The sequence below is a fragment of the Scardinius erythrophthalmus genome (genome assembly GCF_964197995.2).
Source record: "Scardinius erythrophthalmus genome assembly, chromosome: 15".
Lineage (NCBI taxonomy): Eukaryota > Metazoa > Chordata > Actinopteri > Cypriniformes > Leuciscidae > Scardinius > Scardinius erythrophthalmus.
This window is the reverse complement of record NC_138235.1, coordinates 28844427-28867736: the sequence shown is the minus strand read 5'-3', so window position 1 is coordinate 28867736 and position 23310 is coordinate 28844427. Positions and strand designations below refer to the sequence as shown.

Below are 23310 nucleotides of genomic sequence, written 5' to 3'. Positions count from 1 at the left end.
CTCACTCTCTATCGCATCTTATAATGGCCAATTATTTCTACAATGTGACTCCTATAGTGACAGTTGGTGATTTGATTGGTACAAACTTTAAGAAACAATTGTCAGAGAAGAATATCCATATCCATAGCTACTAATAGATCCCTTTAGCAGTTCACAACATTTCAGATTGAAGGAGATCTTAAATAAAGCTGCTTGTTCGACTCTTGTGCCCCTTGGTCAAATGTTTAGCTTGTTTCAATGCGAATAGCAGAGTGTCTTAACTTACAGGTGGCTTGATGGATAATCTCTCAGGATTCTTCTTCTGAAGTGTTGGTTTTGCAGATAGCTAGACGTCCATTAGCAGCTCTCTGCTTCAGTGTAAGCTTTGAAGGGCCCATTAATTCTAGGAACTGTGGGAAGAGAATTCACACAGCATAAGAGGATGGATAAAATAAGCTGAGCAGACTTTCTCTCAGGAGGAGGTGGTGGACTAATTGTTCCTGTGAAGCAGGGAACACACAGGGACTGTTATTGATGCACGCTGTTAACTTAATTCATTTTTTGCTTTTAGAGTTTATTTGAAGTGTTTTGAAAGCATTTGGCTGATTAAATTGTTATTTTACTTTATCATATCTGTTACAGACATCCTGGGTTGTTTTTTTTGCCATTTTTTAGTTTCTCGTTCATGTTTTCCACCATCTGAATGCAGTTGTTTAATGGCTGAGGACCCAAAGTTTCATATGTTTTGCTATTTATTCTTGGAATTTGTATTCTGGGAAACAAAGAGTCCCTTGGCCGAGAGCTCAGAGCCGCGCGGCGCAATAAACGCGTCACAATGCGCCCACTGTTTGACGCAACTCCGAATTATTTGACTTATGTACCAATCTTGAATTCCAAGTACTTTCTAAGCATAACAGTTAACAAAGCATCGCTCATCTGTTTTTAAAAAAATGCTGCATTTTCAGTTTTGGTTCAGCCAGTGTGGTAGAAATTCACTTAGACAATCAGCTCTTAGTCATCTTGGCGGCTGGGCAGTCGGTGGTAATTTCATTGGCCCCTTTGTGAGCTGAATTGAGTCAGTGATCTGTCAAGAATAGGTCATTACGTACTAAATATAAGGTCTGTCTCTTTGACTCGCATGATAGCCGGTTGACTGCTATTGTTGATCTTCCTAAAACAACATGCTGCTTTTCAAGTAAACAGACCAAATCATGTGTCTGTGTTTGTATATTTGTGCTCTACTGAGGGATGTTCAAAACATTTTCGAAATGGAAACGTTGATTGGTTAAAAAACTAGTAAAAGTTTTTTTTTTTACGCATGCGCTAAAATACATATTTAAATTGTTAAACTTCTAATGAGCACACAATCATTCAAAAGTGTGGGGTCAGTAAGGGTTTTTAAGAAAATACTGTGGTAAATAATTAAGCTGTATTTTCAGCAGCCATTTTTCCCGTCTTTAGAGTCACATGATCCTTCAGAAATCATTCTAACATGCTTTCGTGTTCAATAAGCATTTCTAATTATCAAGGTTGAAAACAGTTGTGTTGCCTAATATTTTTTGTGTAAACCATGATGCATGTTTTCAGGATTCTTTGATGAATAGAAAGTTATATAAAAAAAATTGCAATAGAAATCTTTTGTATCAAATGTCTTTACTGTTACTTTTAATCAATGTAATGTGTCCTTGCTAAATAAAAGTAATAATTTCTTTCAAAAAGAGCATACTGACCCTGATCCTACTGACTGATTATGATTATTATTATTATATATATTACCGGCAAAGTGTGAAATCCCGGTATTGTATAGAATGCCTAGGCAATGTATAGAATGCCTGATGGTTTTGGGCAAAAATACATTTCCTAATTCTATACATTACGTAGGCATTTTATAGAATGCCGGATTACACATTTTGCTGGTAACATACACTCTGTGATGACATGATATAATATTATAGGCTTATATATATATATATATATATATATATATATAATTTTCATTTATTTTATGTAAGAAAAACAGAAATCTTTGACAACTAGTCAACCATTGTAATTGGATGAAACGTTTGTTACTGATGCTCAATATGACCAGTGTCACTGAAAAAAAAAAAAAATACAATCAACTTGGATGTTTAAGTCATTTCAACTTTAATTACATTAAACTGACTTAAAAAACGAGTTGAGTCTTGTATAACTTATTTTGATGAGTTAAAACAATGTAAAAACATATGTTGTCATAACTTATTGATTATATCATTTTTTACAGTGATACTATTCAGTGTTTAAAGAGAAATCTTTTTCTTGGTCACTCATAAAGAACATTCTTCAGCGCCCTAAACTAGGGCCCTATAATTTCCGCGATCACGGAATCGCGGACGGAATCGCGGAATTGGCAAATTAACGCGGAATCTAGTGTCAACGCGGAATTTCTCGGAATTTTACATATTTGGAATAAAATTCTGTTTTTGTGTGGGAGAAAAACGTCTCGCATATTACTGAAAGAACGAGCAGAGAGAGAGGCCCGGTCGCGCGCGCGTCTTCAAACTGTCTTGCTCTCTCTCACTCCCTCGCGCTTATTAATCTCTAAATCAATTGAGAATTGACACAATGGTAAAAGATCGGAAGAACGAAGTTTCATGTGGAGCATTCGTATATTTTTTTCCTGAATTAGGCTACCGCTGGGGTGTGAATTGTGCAAAAAAAAAACTTTTTTACCTTTCCTTCTTCTCTGAAAAGCGTTCCGCCCATTCAGCTGACATAAAAACACTTTCAATAAACTAAACTAAACCTATCCAATGATGAAATGTTTTCTGTGTTGACAAATCTTGTGCGAATCAAGTCCTAACTGCCGGGATAATCACACAACGCGTACAAGTCTGCTAATGATACGTCGGACGTCCGATTCGCGATCTAATGACTCCTTTCAACCGATTCACTTTAATGAATGGTTAAAACCATGGTTAAAACAACTGATCTGTCCAACACTGAATCGGTTCGGTGTATAACGAAATCGGTAACACTTTACAATAAGGTTCCATTTATTAAACTCTAGTTAACTAGATCAGTTAACATTAACTATTAATAAACTGCATTTCTACAGCATTTATTAATCTTTATTAATGTTAATTTCACCATTTCGTAGCCTACATTATAATGAAAGTTGTATTTGTTAACATTAGTTAGCTTAATGTACTGTGTGAAGTAACATAATAAAAATACAGGGTTAGGGTTAACTAAGATTAACAAAGATGAATAAATAAAGTAACAAATGTATTGCTCATGGTTCATGTTAGTTAGTTACATTCACTAATGTAAACAAATCAAACCACATTTAACACCTCTTAAAATGAGAATTTTGTTTGTTACCTCAATAAATTTAGGGTCATTCCTATTTTATTTGTGTACATTTTAATCATTAACATTAAAAACACAATTTTTACGACTAAAATAACAGTAAAGGGTAAAAAAAAAACTAAATTCCCAAAAATTAAAACGGAATAAACGGAATTTGCAAAAATTTAAACGGAAAAAACGGAATTTGGGAAAAAATAAAACGGAATTTGGGAAAAAATAAAACGGATTTAATAGGGCCCTACTAAACCTTAGACCTTAATGTAGACCCAATTGAAAGCCATTTGGTCGGTAACCCTACCCATATCATCATTACTTGCTTACATTTCAGGTCAACTCAGTCTACACGCTTAATGCTCTAAAGAGAGACCATCCATTCAGTGTCTGGCAGGGTTTGTGCTTTTTGTTTAGCCTGATAAATGTGGCCCTCTTCTATTCAGTGCCTCGTCGCGTCAGCACCAGTGCTCCATGGGAACAGGTAACCAGAGAGTAGGTGTTACCTGTGTATAGAGGTCTGTGCAGCCCGGCCTCCGGAGATATGAAAAGCAGCCCTGTCTTCTATGGCTACGGCTCGTTTTCACTCTCACTGGGCCTTTGTGTGCTCCATACTGAGCTGTGATTAAGCACCGTTCACACCGCCCTGCCCCCAACCTCATTGAAAACGCCTGGGCCTTGTTGTGCTGTAGCGACTGCTCTGGTGGACTAACAGATACTTCCTTGAGTACACACTGTGACCTTCTGCTTTGGCTTGACTATGAACCCTACTGTGAGATATTTTGGTCAGTAGAGCCCAGAGATTTCCTCTACATTTGTCCACAGGGTCTTAAACTTCAATGAACAATCAATTCCCTGACTGTTTATGCCCTTTTTTCAATTTGCAAACATTTAAGTGTTGCTGTCAACCAACTTGACCAACTGGAAACTTGTTTAAGTCTATGTATTAATGCATTTCAAGATGTTAAGACAATTAGCTGCTCGTTCTCCCAGCAAAATAACAATGTTTATCATTATAAATATTTACTGGCTGAAACATTATGATAGATCTGAGCATTATCTCTCTTGGTCAAGTAATTTGTAACATTTTCATTGGTGAATATTTTCACTGCAGGGCTCCATACTGAGACTAAAATGACTGTAAATGTGTTATATAAAAAAAAACTTGTTACATTGACTTAATTTAGTCTGACAGTAGGGAAAATCCATAAGCGGATTTGTCAGATATTGTCTTGTTCGAGACGTTTTAGTACGCAATGATTAAGCCATGACGTCCGATTCGAGAACTTATGGCTCTTATGAACCAGTTCTTTTGATGAGAATCCCAAACTGGTTAAAAAATCCCACCCTGTGTGTTTCATTGGACAAGGTTAGGGTGTAGGGAAGGGTTATGGGTTATATTAAGGCCTGACATATTTCAAGCGAAGTCATTTCGAACAAAATCAGACCAAAACAAAGTTTTTGTAAACCCATAAAGCATACTATGTACAGAAAAGCAGTTGAGTCCATAATATGACGAAAGAAAGCTAATTTTTATTCAGGGTGTCAATTAAGTTGCTTGTTGGAATAGTTCTTCCTCTGTTTATGACAAAGTAAGTGTGAGTACAGATTTAGTTTTTGTAAATCACTAAATCTGCCTGTTTTATTAATAATATTGCATTTTTTCTGCTGTTTATAACTGTTGGTCCATTAAGCCTCATTAAGCGTTTTATTGGTTTTCAATGGGAGGAAAACATTCAACATGTAATTACTGTAAACCAGTTGCGTTCATATTTTGGGTTCATCTGCTTTTCTGTACATAGTATGTTTTATTAGTAGTGTGTTTACTGAGTTTGGTCTTTTAATATCACTGTCTTAGAACATTATTAAGCCACGCTAGCATTTCAGAACGTCCCAGAGGCTGCGGGTGTCGTGACATCATCGCGTACAAAAGAAGTCCCTTTTCATTGGCTAGGCACTAGCAACCAATAAAATGACTCATTTGCCCCCTGCCCTCCTTTCTCTCTCGCTGCCATTGAGTTTGCAAGTGCACAAGATAGTTTTGCATCTAATATATCTCGAAAATAGTTGCAAAAGTCAAGGCGTGAAGATCTGAAACTGCAGTGACAGATTTGAGAAGTTGCAAGTGCCTAATTGAGGTTGTACTGCGAATGTGAATGAACGAATAAGTGCAAATATGTACTTTAAAAATTCAAATATGCACTTAAGTTTATGAATGGCATTTTACACATTTGTGACTACTTGTCTGCAACTTCAAAATCAGAATACGGGTTTGTGACTATTATCCGCCAGGGCAAATCTCAAAATTCAACTTTATTTTACAGGTTTTCACATTGGAGCTGTGAATGTAAATTTTAGCGTACAAGTACGGATATTTATTGTACAAGTTCTCAAATTCACATCTACATGCTCTCGAGTTTTGCTACTCTTTTACCTTCATAAGCTGCTTTATAGTAGAAAATTAAGTTGTACTTCTGATGAAATGAAACACTGACAATGTTTTTCATATCTTATATAGTAAAGCTGCTTGATTTTAAGTAATCTATTGTATAAAGTGCTATATGAATAAACTTGTGCCTTTACTGCTGTGCCGAATTGCAGAGCTCATGCAAACATATCCACCTTGCTATAATCAGATGCTTTTTTATGCTTTATTTAAAAAATGCTTGCTGTTTTCTCAATTTTGTTGTGTTTATTTTGTTATTGAGAGGAAAGCGTGCAGCACATATTTACATATTCATCTAAACGGCGCTCTCAGCAGAGTGGTCGGTGTCGGATGTTCGCTAACAGAATACCCCATGTCACATATTTCAGATGTATTTTTACCCCTAAGCGAAGAATGAAAAAGAACTTCGCCGTGAGTATAGAGGAACCTTTAGTTGTAGCATTGTGTTGGCAATCAGCTTTGTGATTGTCATGACCAATGAAATCTATAGAATCGGCTGGAGGGCTGAGTTTGCACTGAACTGGTTCGGGGAAAGAAAACACGTGTTTCACTCTGGTGTGAACATAATAATATTATGTAATTACATTTAAAGGTGCATTGCGCAAGTCTCTGAGTTTTTGCACAACTATGCCCCCTTCTGGCGACACGCGAAACTGCAACCAGAGTTGTGCACGCGGTTACATGGAGTTTGCGTTGGGGTTTGGGATGAACTAGAAGCCGGTCTCTTTGAATCCATCTACTACTTTTGCCAAAGTCGCTTGAGTTGTCTTCGCTGATGCGGATAATGGCGGCGAATACACAAACCTGCCAGACATAGCCAGGTGAGCGTGAACGCGCATGACGTCACGCCCAGTCGATTCCGTCCCGAATCCCTCGTATTTATTTTACTGTACAGGATTATAGAGGCTATCGCAGAGATCATAGAAGGGCTCATTCAGCCCATCAGGCAATTGTTTAAGCATGTATGGGTTACAAACACGGGTATTTTTAACATGAAAAGTTGCTTAATGCACCTTTAATATATAAATATAAAATATATATTTTATAAATAAAGTTGTATACTTTGTAGAATTTATACAATTTATTATACAATTCAATAATGTTCTAATCTTTTAACTAAAAAGTGGTTTGGTTTGAAAGCCATCTCATTTGTTCTGGAGACGTCGAATCAGTCGTTCAGTGATTTCCTAGCAGGCCATTGTGTATTGACATCTTAGGATGGCCCATTGTCCTGCATTCTTCACATGAGAATGGGGTCTGCTCAGCAAAGACGTCAAACCACGGCTACAAATTTGGAATGATTCTTCACAAAGAAGCCGTTTATAAGTCTCTTTCAGGAGTAACTGCAAATCCATCAAGTGTGAAAGCCTAACCATTTAAGTCTGCCAAGGTGTAGATCAGTAGTTATCTTTTACTACCACTGATAGACCTTGAATTGTGAAGCAGCTGTGTGCTCTGTGAGAACTCGCAGCTCGCTCGCACTCGAGGTGAGAACGGAGGCGTCTGTGGTGATAATTGACAAAGGCAGCGGTAGATCGCAATCTGGGAGGGATCACTGTCACGAAAGGTTTTTGGGCCACACTGACCGGAAATATAGCCTGACAAGCCAGACCCACATCAAGATGTTGGGTCTGGGAACACACCATTGGCAGGGCTCAATCCGAGGGGCGGGATAAACGGTTGAATTTCAATTCCCTCTGCACGCAATAGGATAGCGCTACAACCAACCAGAGCGTTTTCCCACCAGCGGAGCTAGTTGATAGATTAAACTTTTGGCAAAACTCCGAACACATCTTCCTTTTTTAAGAATGACTTTAGTGTCGTTCTTTGTTCTTTTGTCAAAGAAAAGCTTAACTCCAAGTCCTCCAGAGTCGCAGCCAAAGCCGATTTGAAAGACCGCTGTTCGCCAGCAGCAGCAGCCATCTTCATTGTTTTCAAGTAGCAGGGAATTCACGCGGAACCGTCACAACTCTGCCGTCATTATGTTAAGCCCGCCCACCGACTCTATACACAATGTGATTGGCCTGACTATAGTTTGCTTTTTCCAGCTCGCAAGCCAACGGAGAGTTGTTAGACGACACTGGCTGTAAAATAAAATTTGCTGCCGCTAGGGTGCGTCTAGAGTTCTAGGCTACCGGAATTAGCCACCCCTTGTTAAACCGTTTAAATGTGCCGTATGCAGCAGGACACAGGAGGAAGCCGTATTGAAGCTTTCTTTCAGACAATGTGGTTTTGTTGCCATATACATGAGCATTCAAGCTGTTCCGTCTTCCGATCTTGAGGGATTCTAGCAGATGGATGAACAAGCATGCCTGACACCGTAACCTTTGGCCTCCCCTCATCAATCAAATCATAATGCGAGAAACACACATTCTCACACTGCTATTGTTTTGGAGGTCTGCAGGTTTAATTCAGATTTCCAAGAATATAATTTGGTCTCACTCACCATTTTAAGAAGCCCATTCATCAGTGCGTCCCAAACCCCCCCATGTCAAATTATGGCCAAAATTAGGCTGTACAAAGTATGTCGCGTAATTGCTTGTGGGTTACTGAGCTATCAGCAAATTAATTGCTTCCGTTTGCCATTGCTGAAGACTGCTAGCCCTGTAGAGTAATGTATGCGTCAATAATTACAGGAAAAAGTCTTGTTCACTTCCTTTGGAGTGCCACCATCCAACAAGGGATATTTGCAAATCCGCCACAACATCGGTATGATATAATTCAATTTAAGATAAAACTTATATGACTGCAATGACTTTTTTATTAATTACAATTATTTTAATTATCTTCTTTATGTGAACTACCATTTAAAAGTTAATGTTCCTTCAAAAATCAATCTAATATTCTGATTGTGTGCTTACTGAAAACAGTTGTGCTGCAGAACATTCTTTTGTGGAAACAATTTTTGTTTTCAGGATTATTTGATGAATAGAAAGTTCAATAACAGCATTTTATTTAAATGGAAATTTCTAAATGTCTTTACTGTCACTTTTCAACTTAGAAAAAAAAAATCTTAATGGCCTCAAACTGTAGTTTAATTTATAAATGAGTTATTAAAAAACAAAATTCAGCTTTGACTTCATAATAATGTTTACAATAATTCAGATTTCCCTTTTCTTGTTCCAAAACAGAGAAATGGAAATCAGAAATGATCTACTGTAGCGGTGTGTTCTCATAGCCGTCTTGCTGTAAACTTTTGACTTAAGCATATGACACATTGTTAAGTCTGTGACCTTGTAGGTGAATGAAACAGGAGCATCTCATTATGGGATTAGGTTTCGGTGGGTTTACATGATGGCTAACAGGATTGCATGCCAGGCATAGCACAATAGTGCCTGACCCGGACCCCCCCCCCCCCATCTGCGCTCGGCGCGTGCTGTCTGGACAGAGCCACTGCAATAATATTTTACATCGATCATATAACATAGCGAAAGCTGCACATGGTCTGCGTCCCAGCCGGTCACGGTGACGCAATCTGACTGGATGGCTGTGCTGCATAAAGCATGTAAAAGACTGTGACTAGGCGATTCTATGCTTGCCAACTCCAATATGTAGCTTGGAATGTGTTTGGATATAAAGCCGCCGGCTTGTTCCGGATGCCTCCGCTTCACTGAGACAGACGGTTTATTTTAGCCCCTTTGACATACATGCAAAAAATACACTCAAGAACTGGTTAGTCTGAAGGTCTTCATTATTAGTCTGTGATCTCCTAATCTTGGGTGCTGCTAGGATGGAGGCAGCTTCAGGCCGACTGTGTTTCCTCCTCATTCGGGCTGCATCATTAGCCACTAATTTGTGCCTGCTAGCATTCAAAAGATTTGATTACGGCTAAATGGCTTAATTTGCGGATATTATCCAAATGACTGTAATCTAGAGAATGGATGGTGGCAAACGGTTTGTGCATGTCAAATACAAATATTACTGTCTGCAATTGTGAAAAGTAGGGACTCTTTCTCTAATGACATTTTCTGTTAAAGGTGAAGGGTGGAATTTCTCTGATACAATTCCATTGTCACCCAATGGAATGATATATAATATAACTTATATTATACCATGGTCTGGGTGAATACTCGATTCTGATTGGCTGCAGGGTGTCCGTTAAAAAGTGATAATGTACACCTAAATAAACCGTCAGGCGTAACCAAGGAAACCAAGTTATTGTTTGTAACTTGTAACTTTAGATTTTGATTGTAAAACTAATTAAAATATAAACTAATGTTTTAAAAATGTGTTATTTGGCAAGTGACCATGGTATAAGCGGGTTAATGCCCTTCGAGGTGTCCATTGTCAGGTATTAATGGACTTCGGCGGAGGCAACCGTCCCGCCTCGCCGTCGTCCATTAATACCTGATAATGGACACCTCGAAGGGCATTAACCCTTGCATATATAATATAACTTTGACAATTATTATGTTATATTACATTATATTATTGTTCTTTCCTTTCTGTTCCAGTCTGCTATGGGCTTCAGACTTCAAATAAACATATTACTCTCTGATGTATCAGCCTGAATGAAAATGTATTGACCTGTGATCTCTGCGCACATTTTTACTCCACTGTGCTGAAGTGTCAGTGCTGCTCTAATGCACCAGTTACATAACATTGATTTGCATGGCTTTCATGTATAAAACACCATGCTGAGTGAACATCCTCTTCAAACATCGACAAAACTGAGTGTGTTTCCATCTATAGCCATCTGTAGCCTTTAACCACTTGTCTCGACACTCTACTTCTCTACTCTCTGACTGTTGTCATTACGAAATCATATCTTGGGTGTGTTGTCATCATCTGTGGCCTATTTATCAAACAATTCTCCCCGTTATATGAGGCGTTCGTTGTCACAGTTGCTTTGTGTTGTTGCTGCGCAAGGATCTAAAGTGTTTCAATGCAAAATGGATGATAAAAAACGCCAACTGGCTTCCTGCCGTCCCAAACGGTTGCCTTGTGCCAGAGCTGCAGGGCGCTTGGAAATGATATCAACCACATCAGAGCTCGTTCAGTAATCAGATTCATTCTCCGCCAGCCTGGTAACCAGCCCTTCCTCTTTGAGGGACGCTCGTTTAGTTTAGTTTATTGCACACCAGACGTCAGTGTGGGCTTTTCAAACATAAGCTGTTTTTAATGGTTCATTAAGGGCTTCAAGGAAGTTTAAAGAAGAAAATAATTGCAGTTTGATTGGCAAATGTGTTTTTGGTAAGAGAAGGAGTGATATGTCTACCATATGTTGTTTGAGTGTGTGTGTGGGAGTGTCGCCAGTGTTTAGCAGGTGTTTGGCTGCTGTGTTTAGTGGTTTTCTCTAGCTGGGATTGCTGCCATGACTGAATGCTCTCCAAGAGGTATCAAGGACCCTTATTGAGATGTTCCAAAATAAAGACTCATTCATTAAATTGTCTAGTTGTCAATAGAGCATCTTTATAATTCACACTTGGTTTGTGAACAGGTTCTTAGTGAGGAGTATCTCTTTTTATGCTAATATGTGATGATAACCATGTTATCAGATTGTTTGTTCCAGGGCAGAAGGGTTTGTGAGTACAAACAGTTCTTTGTCAGTGTAAACCCAGCTTAACCTCACTCAGCTACAAATGTCCCACGCTGCTGCTTTGATTTACTTTCTATTGCTTAGCAGGGCTTTTTAAGGCGTTTTCAAATTGTGTATTGGTTGTACTTAGGTTTTGTTTGTAGTTTTCAAATTGGTTGTACTGAGGAACCCAAGCCATATCTAGGGACCACAATAAAAAAGCTGTTTCTATCCAATTTGCAAATTAAATTTTTTCCAGAAAAATGTAATTATTGGAGAAACCGATTTGTGAATAAGACTATAAGACTATGCTTATAAGACTAAGACAAGAGAACAAAATCATCACTTCCAGGAAAACTTCTAACCACTTAGAAGGTCTTGTGGCTCATTTCTTAAATGTAATAAAGTACTTGTTCTTTTGCTAGCAGTCGGCAGATGACAGGGTTGCCTTCAGCATTTCAGAATGGCCAGAATAAAATGCTTTTTTGACCAATTTCCAAATTTATAGAGTGAATTGCCTGAGTGTATACATAAAAAAAAAAAAAAATTGGTGTTTCCATTTGAAGATTCTTCATGCTCTGTTTCAAAATTAGCTTCTTTTTTTTAAATGCTTTAAGGAAAAAATATTTTAGGCTCACTAAGGCTGCATTTATTTGATCAAAAATGCTGTAAAGAAAATACAGTAAAAACATTAATATTGTGAATTGCAAAGTTTTCTATTGTGATCTATTTTAAAATGTAGTTTGGTCCTGTAATGGCAAAAACTGCATTTCCAGCAGCCATTACTCTTCAGTGTCACAATTCTTCAGAAGTTATTAAAATATGCAGATTTTTAGTTTTATACCACAGTCTGTCTGAATATTATATTCTGATGTGCAAAACCGTTTAATGCGCAGGTAGTTCCAAGTCAGTTTAATTACTGTTCTATGTTAATGTGCTGCTTTCATTGAAACACACACACACACACACACACACACACACATACGTCACTTGCTCACAGAGATCGGAGATCATGCTGCTCACACACAGAAACAGGAGCACAGATACTTGTTGACAACGCTGCCCTGCAAATTTTATTAATGATAAATTAGCTTCGCTATACTTAATTGCTACATTATATTACTCAGTAAGGAGGTGGTGACGTCGCTGTTTTTAACGTAATTAAACTCGCAGCTTCATTGCTAGAGGATCTTTCTCTCTCTCTCTTTCTCTCTCTCTTTTTCTCTTTCTCTCTCTTGATTGGCTAATTAATTCAAATAAATGTTATAATTCTGTCAAATAAATGTAGTCATACCGCTGACAAAAATAACCGTAAACACTGTATATGTTCTCGGCCTGTTTTTCCATTATTATGACCGCCGCTAGCGTAGCTAGCGAAAGCGGTCATATAGGGATTGTCAGTTTTTTTTTTTTTTTTTCCCGTCACCTTACTGAATTTTTCGTCAACGATACCAGGGACACCGAAGCACCGGGGAACATGAAATTTGGTGGGCATGTAGCCCCACTAGACTTCTAAGGAAAAATTTCGTTTGGTCCCCGGGGGCCACTCCCCCCCCGCGCTGGGCCCCCCCAAACCCAAAAAAATGCATTTGTTATTGCTTTGTAATTTGTAATTGTAAACATTTGTAATTGTTATGGTATGTTGCTCTTAAGGGCCCACATCAACCTAGCCCATAATCACTCATTTGTGATTTGCGCCCCTCCCATAAAAAATGAAAATGCAATATTATTCTGCTTTAATCGCCCCTATCTTCAGTGGAGATGTTCAGAACTGCACCATATTTCATGTGTATGATTAACTTGACATCCTCTGGGGGTATCCTCTGCTAAGTTTTGTAGAATTTCATCCATGGGGGGGTATAAAATAAATTCATTTATGTGCACATTTAGTGACTGTACACTCATCGGCCTGTAGATGGTGCTGTTGAGCGAAGGGTTGCTGGTTTAGGATGATACTGTCACACACACACATGCAGGAATACAAACAAACGCAAGCATGCACACACACTGACATCCACACGCACAGACACACACCCATACACACACATACAAATCCACATGCACAGACACACACACACAAACACACACGCGCACACATGTACGCACACATACATACATGCACAGACACACACACACACACACACAGACACACACATACACACACACACACACACACACACACACACACACACACACACACACACACACAGACAGACATGCACATACTATTACTTTTTTTAGGTATATACATAAACACGCAATACAGCCAAATTACTCCACGTCATTTATTTTTGTGGAAAGCCAGTGCAGGCCTGAGCGGCGGTCATATTTTGTACCGCGATGCGGTACATCTAGTTAGTAGCGCTATGTCCCAGCTTGCCCTTTGAGCATGTGACTTACCTCGGCTCTTAAGGTTTTATAAACCTGGGATTTTAAAGCAGATTACCAGGGTAGTCTGGTCTGACAATCTGTCCAGAGACAACAAGCAGCAACAGCAGCACTCTTGGGTCACGTGAATCCACTTTGCTAAGACGATTTATGAACCAGATCACAAATTTCACAGACCATACCAAGTCCTGGCCTTCCTCCCAGCTCTCTTTGCACTGAATACATACAGCATTCAAATCATGTATTTGTAGCGTTGATAGACATGTACAATCGTTGGTTCCTGAACCATGCGGTTTTAAATCACAAATGTATCGCAGCAGAAAATTAACAGGGTAAAGAAACATGAAAATGAAACGACAGTTCTGTCAAGCATACTATTTTCCTGAAGGTGTGAAATTGAATGAGGCGTGTAATGTGAACGGAGGTGAGCATTATGGTGTTATTGCTGTGGAGGTTATATCCTTCAATTAGTGTCAGTGATCAGGCTTCTGCCTGCAGGGTGAGTCGTAAGACACCGGTGCTGAGAAACCGCGGTGAAGCCAATAAATCATCCATGTTCGCTCCAGCAGCTGCACAAGGAGCAGGTTTTTTTTTTTTTCCAGACAGCAATTTTCTGTACAGTGTACCAGTATAAGGGATGGGAGCTGTTAGCACTGTGGATGTTGAAGAGTTTACATGCACAAGAGTCACAGACTTTTTTGTTTTTTAATGTGTTGGCTTGAGCGATGAGGTGACGTAAAAGACATTTACTTTTTTTTTTTATTCATTTAGCAGGTGGTTTTGATCCAAAATGATTTACAAATGAAGAGAAACACTTTTTCAGGAAGGAGCTAACAATATGAGCAGTGCCATAGTACAGAATTTATAAATTACATAATAAAACTCTTAAGTACACAATGTTCATGAATGCATTACTGTATTAAAGAACATCTTTTACTCAAAAACACAAAATTAGATTACGAGAAAGATTAACATTTATAATATCCACTCTCTTAAAGTCTGCCCTGTTTCATACTTCTACTTTTTGGTTTTCCAGAAAGAAAAAATATTATTATAAATGCACACTATATATTATATATTATACTCTATATATTATAATACATGTACATATTATAACACACACACACACACACATATATAATAATAAATTAAGAAATTTATAATAGAGTTTTCTTTTTAATATATTTTCCTTTTAAATATATTTTTCAATTAAATTATTTTATATATATTATTATGATGCATTACATTTTTCATTTATTTAGACAAAAATAGTGTAACAATGTAATGTCATCATTTTAATGCATCTATAAAAAAAATGGTTCAGAACAACATGAGAAAATTGCAAAAACGTTAATATTTTTGGTGTGAATCCCTATTTCTTTAAGCAAAGCGATTCTGTACTGTCCAGTTATTATTCAGTACCATAACTATCTATTTTATAATTATGATTAAGGGTTAGTTAGGTGTTCACTGAAGTTTTGTTTTGAAAGGCGTGTTTCTTAACAGCTGATTCAGTCATACCGCCGCGAGATGGACCCTAGTGTTGACGGCATCAGTCTGCTGAGCTCATTTCCTTTCCGTGCGGCCTCGCTGTCAGGTCCACACACAATGAGATCAGCACTGCAGGAGTATCCCCTTTCGCCCAGCAACTGCTGATGTACTCACATTTCGGATGCATGCACTGATTAGCCGTTGAAGTGAGCAATCTGCCCTTCACATCAACCTCTGCGTCCAGACAGCGCTGCCACTGCTGCAGTGCTTCTGCAGTCTGAAGCTAAAACACACCGCATCTGTCCTCTCTGCTTTCAGAGCTCAAAGCCTTCAGTCAACACTAATGAGCGGCTGAGCTTCTGCGTTCTCTCAGCCCGAACAGAGGCGACAAATGCCACTGCTCACTACTGCTGCGCTATGTGATTGTGGGATTTTGCGCTCTGCCTTGAAGCTAGCATACAGTTGTGCTGACACATAGTCAGTCCTCACAGAAATAATTGGTTGTTGTCTGGGTTTGGTTTTATTCAGCAACTAAATAATCTTCTAACATCCTGTTTCTTTTTCCCCCACACAGTAAATAAGCATAAGCCATGGATTGAGACCACGTATCATGGTATCGTAACGGAAAATGACGACAAGGTTCTGCTGGACCCTCCGCTGATAGCCTTGGATAAAGATGCCCCGTTGCGCTATGCAGGTAAGATCCTCCATCTTCTGGTCTCAGATGAGGCTGTCAGCCATTTTGCTTTCTCATGCTTTCCAAAGGATAGTTTACCTCCAAAAAAAAAAAAAAAAAAGTTCTGTCATCATTTCTTCCATAAAAAGGGATTTATTTTTAAACATAAAATGAAATCTAAAACAAAATATTTAATTTCAGCTGCCAAGTTTAGTTTAAGTTGAAGTACTAAAATAACTAAAACTACATAAACTAAAGCTAAAAACAAAACTTAATAAAAACTATATAGACATTTTTAAAAAAAAAACTTTAAAAATAGCATAAATAATAGTATATCAATGATACTAAAATAACATTGCAATGTGACAGTTGTGGCGTCATTTCCATCATGACCAACAATTTTACCACTAATAAAGTTCTATAAATAAAAATGTAAAAAAATGACAAACACACAACTAAAATGAGCTCTTGTAGTTTTTTGACCATTGATTTGAAACACCATTGGTTCTTGTGTGTCATGTGACCAAACATCATTGACATTAAACCTTATGTGATGCTTTTAATGCCACCACTTTTATAACCACTAAAATTCACCTTTTGCACAGAAGAAACAAGTCATACAAGTTTGGAACAACATGAGGTTGACTAATATTGACAGAATTTTTTTTTATCACAAGTATTTTGTTGCAGTGACCTGATTTGTCTGGTGCATTATAATGAAATACTTTATCCTAATACCTTTATCCTTTTGAATATTTAGTCAGCTAGGAACCATAATTAAAGTCTTTTGTGAATTGGTTTTGAATCATTTTTCTAAGGCTCTTGTTTTTTTTTGGTTTGGTAATGTATAAGCTTTCCTACTCCCTTATTGTCAATTATCTTTACTAAAATGTGTTAAACCTTAAAATAGCTCTATAACAAACCATAATTACATTTTGAATAAAAGACCTAATATCATCAGCCTGCTGTTGAGCTGTACTGATGTGATTGGTGAAGTCAGGTCTTGTTGGTAATTAGGTTTGTAGATTCTTGCAGACTCTAAAGGTTAATGGGGCTGTTCGTTTCTCCATACTTTACTGCTCTATGCTTCTTGCCTTTATATTTGCTCATGTCTCTAGACATTTAGCAGTGGATATAGTAGGGCAAAACTAAAGATCTAAAACATCGGGTTCTGTTGATCTCTACGGAATCCAGAAGCGAGTTAAGATAGATGTTGGTGGTGCACTTTTCCCTTATAATTTTTCCACCTATTGCAGATAGTCAGTTTGGAGAGCCAATTGAGGTGTTTTTTAAGCATGTTGGATTAATACACTCATATTTAATCAGTACAGAAGAAGATAGGCAGTCCATAAACCCATCACTTTTTAAATTGCTTCTCTCGTTTGCCGTGCAGATGGTTGCCAGACTTCTAGAGCTCTTCTGATATCAAGATCAATGAAATTTCTTCATACTCTGCTCTTTTCCTGTGAGAGGGAATGTGCGGCGTTGGCTCTGGCCATTTTTAATCACTTAGAGATTTACTTTGACCTCATTTCAAATCTCATTATGCAGTGTTCCATTGTAAATGCACTCCCTCCTTTCTCACAGTTTTAGTACCAGTCCTTGGTAGTCTCCTGGTGCCCCCGTGAATATGGGACACGGCTAGCGAACTAGCAGCAAACATTCGGGAGAAAGATTGGTCCACTAATGTGGTTTACCTTGAGTTATTTGTATATGTCAATGCGTTTAGGTCATTATTCACTGATAATCACCCCCTCATGCCGCAGCACCTCATAAATATATAATTCCTCTGATAGTTCATAAGGAATCATTTCAGCAAGCATTGTTTGTAGGAGCCATCAGTGAGAGAGCAGACATTTGGCACACTGATTATATTAAGAAGCTCTCTAAAATTCACTTTGAAGCCGTCACATGGCTGTGTGGGTGACTGCTGCATTCTTCTTAGCTTCTCTGCCAATACCGGCCCGCTCAGACATGGTGCCATGCTGACTAACTCACTTTACTCTGATCAGGAAGCTTGCCAAAAGCCATGCAGAACTGTTGTGACCAGGGCCGCATTAACAATAGGGCTAGGCGAGGCTGAAGCCCCAGGGCCCGAGCAAGTAGGTGGCCCGTGATTGGCTGCGAGTAGATTGACTGGCCATCGGGAGCACCTGAAATTTTCCCGGTGGGCCGATCGCCAAAACCCCACTGCGCACCAAAATAGGCTACTATGTAGAAGGGTGTTCCCTAACAAAACGGAAATCATAGCAGAAGCATTTTGCCCCCAACATTTTAAATATCTGGGGAATTTTTGTCGAACAATTCGATTTATTTAGTTTAAATAAAAAATTGCTTCAAAGGGTACAGTATCCCATTAAGGGCAGCCATGCAGCATCATGATTGATGTTCTGCTGGCTTTTTATAAACCAGCATCGAATTCCACTGCAGACATGACGTACTCTATCGAAAGCTCTTACATTCCTATCAGCGGAGGAATATTCAGTGCCGGCTAGCTGTCAATTTCAATATTTCCTCTGACTTGTTATAAGCGAATCGTTTAACTTTTTCAGACTGCTAAAACTTAAATGCTTAGACAGTAATGAAGCAGAAGCTAATCAAATAAACAATTACGCCCATGCACTAGTCTTGTTTCTCACGTCTCAGCTGTTGTTACATCTTCGTCGATTCCATCGAGTTGAATGAATCAATATTCATGTGTTTTGCTTGTTGGGAAATGGAGGACTATTGAAGTTGGCGCTTGTCATGCGGGCTGAAGCGCCAGTCTGGGTTTTAGGGGAAGTGTGGGGATGTACAGTCATTAAAGCCCCAGAATGCACTGATGAGGCACAAAGTTTCCACCGCATGACTTGCTCTGAACAGCAGATCCTAATGGAAAATCTATCTCTAATTGTAGGGGTAGAATGGGGTGGACGGGTCCACCAGCAGAGGCCACTGATAGGGTCAAACTGGACCCTTAGCGGTCAACCAAGCCAAAAAAAAAAAAAAACCATACACTTTTTCTTTTTTATGAAGTTGGCTAATTTTAGTGCTGGTCAGGTGTTGATAAATGATAGTACTATAAGGAGAGTTTTTGGCTAACCCTTATTCTTTCATACGGTTGAATCATTCATGGTTTTAACCCTAACAGGGACTCTATGGCTATTTCCACCTGTGGTCAAGGCTGTTTTTTGTGTTTCTGTGACTGTTAATGTTGACTCATCCAAGTATATTGTTTTGTGCTGTATACAGTCATACTAGGACTCAGAATACCATCAGAATTGGTACACATGTTGCCCCCCTTTTGTTTTATTTTTTAATTATTTAATAAACTTGATTTTAGACCTCTTGGATTAAGAATTTTGAATTTATTTGGTGTTATGGTTCCTCTGGTGGAAAATAATCAGCAGTATTATTTACTTACATATATCTTTTAAAATATTATAATGATGATGCGGATGTATTGATGAATCTGAGTTTTGAATCAATTCATGTACAGTTTGAACTGATTCATGAACATGAATACCAACTCTAATGCCATTTCAGTTTAAAATTAGAGACGTTATTAAACCATATCTGTCCTAATGCTCTCATATAGAGGTTACGACACTCTTCAGGAAACGTAATAGCCAAGTAAAAAGCACATTAAAATCATTTATATATTCCAGTGCTGTTTAATTTTATATCCTAGCAAAATGGTAATAAATATTCAATACATGTCGCTTAGCCCTAATCTGTACCAGCGCAAAAAGTCAAATGAGGTATTTTGAGTCCTTGACTGCTTCTGTAACATCTGTATCCTTTTTCTTGTCTCTGTGTTTCTGTGCATCTCATTCTTTCTCTGACTGACCTGGGTTTATCTTTTCTCCCTTCTTGTAGAAAGTTTTGAGGTGACCTTCACCAAAGAAGGTGATGACGGGCTCTTTCTACTGCCTTGTAAACCGTTTTATTAACCCACTAACGCAAATACAAAATAAATCGGCACTTCACACGGAAACTCCTGTCATGCTCTTTTAATCTCTTCCCAGTTCTTCTTCTTTTGATTTTGTTTTTCAGTTTTCTCTCACCTTTGAATTTGTTGGAAATGAAATTTTAGCAACTGGATGACAAGTGTGATGCGGGGATAACAAAATCTAGAAATATCTATGCATGAGACATCCATTGAAGTTTGCAAATCCTAACAGTGCTTCAGCTCAAAAAAAACAGAATAAATAAGTGGAAATAATGCTCGCACACCAGATTCTCGGGGGGGAACGCCAATCCGAACGTCTTAAAAGTGTGTTTTTTGAGAGATCCTGTTTGTAAAGTAGCTTTTAAGGGTTCACTTTAAGCACGACAGATCATAAATCAAAGAGTCTGATGCTATACAGGTTAGTTCCTGCTGAGATTGTTAAAAGATGCAAACTCTCTGCTGTCCGGTCTGTGGTGTGGTTTGACCTCTAGTCTGAGCCTCTTCACCCTCTCCTCCACTAATCTGAAATACACAGCATGGCAACTACTGCTGGTTGATGTGGATGTCAAGCAAATGGATATTTCTAACCCCAGCTCTCATCCAGCCTTTAAGTTTCACTGCCTCTGCTACTCTCTTTTGTTTTATTGTTTCATTCTTTCAGTTTTTTTTAAAGGTTTGAGAGAGACAACATTGCACAGGAAGACTTCCTTCTCACCAAAATCTAGTTTTAAGGGGAATTTAAACTCCAAACGAGGGTTCTTTTGTTTGTTTGTTTGTATATTTGCTTTGATTTGTGAACTTCTGATCGAATGCTGGATCTGTCATAAATCCTCCTCATCGCCCCATGATTAACTTAACATTTTAACCTTGCTTTCTTGTTTAAATGTGTTACTTTTAACCAAAAATTAGCGTTAAACACCTTTTAAGTACTTTTTCAAATATGTTATGTTATTTGAATGTATTAAATACAACCGATATCTGTTTATTGGTTCATATCACTTCCTTCCTGTCCTTGTATTTAAGTATTCCTGTGAAATGCCTGTCCACATTCTGGGTTTCTTACTGCATGACTGGATGCAATGTGATCAAATGGCTTGGACCAGACATCTTTTAACTCTCCCTTCCACCTCCTAAAAACTCACCCCATCCCACAGTGCTTCTGGCTTCCTCCACAGACACCTTCACCTCCCACCTCCCCTCAGTGTTTAGATCCTTTTGGCTGCCAAACCAACTTTGGCTGTTCTTATTTGAGTGTGGCGTGTTATTAGTTTCGTTGTGGGTTTCTTTTATCTCATGAACGGCAGCTGGCGCTTCGGCTCACGGGTGGGCTTGACTAAACACACGTGTGCCCTTTGCAGGGGAGATCTGCGGCTTCAGGATTCACGGGCAGAACGTGCCGTTCGAGGCAGTGGTGTTGGATAAATCCACCGGAGAGGGCGTGATCCGGGCCAAGGATAAACTGGATTGTGAGCTACAAAAGGAGCACACCTTCACCATCCAGGCCTACGACTGTGGAGAGGGACCTGAGGGCGACAACATGAAGAAATCTCACAAGTGCGTATATTGTTTGGTTACGCTCATTAATAAAATGATGGGGGAATGAGCCAGAATTAAGTCAGAATGTTCCATATAAGCATCTTTTCAACGTTTCAACGTGTCTAAACGTATTCTAACCACTAAGCTTACACTACTTTTCCAAAGTTATGAATGGGTAAGATTTATTCAATGCTTTTGATTCTATTTTGCTCACCAAGGCTGCCGTTATTTGATGAAAAATACTGTAAAACCATAATATTGTGATATATTATTATAATTTAAAATAACTGTTTTCTATTTTAATATTTTCACATGTAGTTTAGTTTATGATCCTTCAGAAATCTTTTAATATGATGATTTAGTGCTTTAAAACAGTTGTGCTGCTTAATATTTTTGTGGGAAAATCAAACCACTGTGGGTAAGTCAGCTATAAGTACATTTTTACATTGGTTGCCTACAAGATTTGCCATACACAACAACTTAATATTAATAAAATTCAAATAATCAAAATGAATGAATACATTTTTTTCCCAAATGAATTAAAGGCTAGAACCTGTTGATTTATTTATTTGTCTTTAGATCTAGCACTTACCTAGAATGAATTAGACCCATGTGTTTTATTTTTTCTTGCTTTTCATTTTTTTTATTTTTTACTTTTGGCTTTTAGTACTCAAAGACCCCATTTGAAATATCACATTCTTAGGATATCATGTTTGCGATATTACAACACTGTGGATGACTGCATCCCATCAGATCATTCCTAAATTAATCGTCCATCTGCTTACAAACAAGATCTGGCTGCGTCACTGTCGTGCCTATTCCCTCTTGTCCGATTCTAGTTTATTAATCACACTTTCATGTCCCCCAGGGCTACCGTCCACATCCGAGTGAATGACGTAAACGAGTACTCTCCAGTGTTCAAAGAGAAGTCCTACAAAACCACAGTGATCGAGGGCAAGAAGTACGACAGCATCCTGAAGGTGGAGGCTGTGGATGCTGACTGCTCTTTCCAGTTCAGTCAGATCTGCAGCTATGAAATCGTCACCCCCGATGTGCCTTTTTCCATTGACAAGGATGGTAAGTGCCGCCAGTCCAAATCTCCTGCCAAAACTCCAGCTCATAGACCTTACAGTGATATTGACTTCTAAGTCATTGTTATTCATGTGCCTATAAAAATTGATTTGTGCAAAGCAGGCATTTTAGTATCTGTTGTCAGCCAACTGTCACCTTGAGATGTACCCAGAACTAAAGCATGATCATTTCGGTTTGTCTTACCTAGGATGTGAGGTCATTGCTTGTCACTTTTTTCCTTATAAACAGGCAACATCAAGAACACAGAGAAGCTGAACTACAGCAAGGACCGCATGTACAAACTCACAGTGACTGCGTACGACTGTGGTAAAAACCGGGCATCTGAGGACGTCCTTGTCAAAATCAACATCAAGCCCACCTGCAAACCAAGCTGGCAAGGTATCAAAGATCTCTGGGATCTTTTGTCCCTCAAACACAGCTGTATTTTGTTGTTTAAAGCTAGAAAACTCGGCTATGAAGTTCAATTTTGGAGCAGATGCAAGTACACTTTGTGCTTTGTATTTCTTGAGCACCAAATTAGCATATTTGAATGATTTCTGAAGGATCATGTGACATTGAAGACTGCTGAAAATTCAGCCTTTTATCACAGGAATAAATTACATTTTACAAAATATATTAAAATATATAAGTTATTTTAGATTGTAATGATATTTGAGAATCTTAACATTTTACTGTACTTTTGATGGATGTAACGTCTTTCTAAACTTTAAATAATCCTACCACTTCAAACTTTTGAACAGAACTGTATATTAGGACTGTCAATCACTAAAAATAATTATTTAATTAATTATAAACGATATGAAAAATAGAAATAATGGTGTTTTATCAGTATTTGCTGAGAAAAGCCCACAATGATTCAAAGATGGTGTGTCAAGCTAAAAAGTCAACTTGTAAGAAATTTATTTCTTTTA

The 23310-nt window shown here is 38.2% G+C and overlaps 1 protein-coding gene across 4 annotated transcripts in view; it reads left to right on the top strand.

The window, feature by feature from the left end:
• The window catches only part of clstn1 (calsyntenin 1), a 41581-nt gene that overhangs the window by 3349 nt on the left and 14922 nt on the right, over window positions 1–23310 (top strand). For 2 of the 4 annotated variants that reach the window (XM_081387690.1, XM_081387688.1), the window contains exons 2-6: window positions 15739–15861; window positions 19699–19728; window positions 21130–21325; window positions 22176–22384; window positions 22628–22777. In XM_081387690.1, the coding sequence (XP_081243816.1) occupies window positions 15739–15861; window positions 19699–19728; window positions 21130–21325; window positions 22176–22384; window positions 22628–22777 (708 nt within the window). The remainder of the gene's footprint in view (window positions 1–15738; window positions 15862–19698; window positions 19729–21129; window positions 21326–22175; window positions 22385–22627; window positions 22778–23310) is intronic. The other 2 variants (XM_081387691.1, XM_081387689.1) reach the window with 1 other exon arrangement.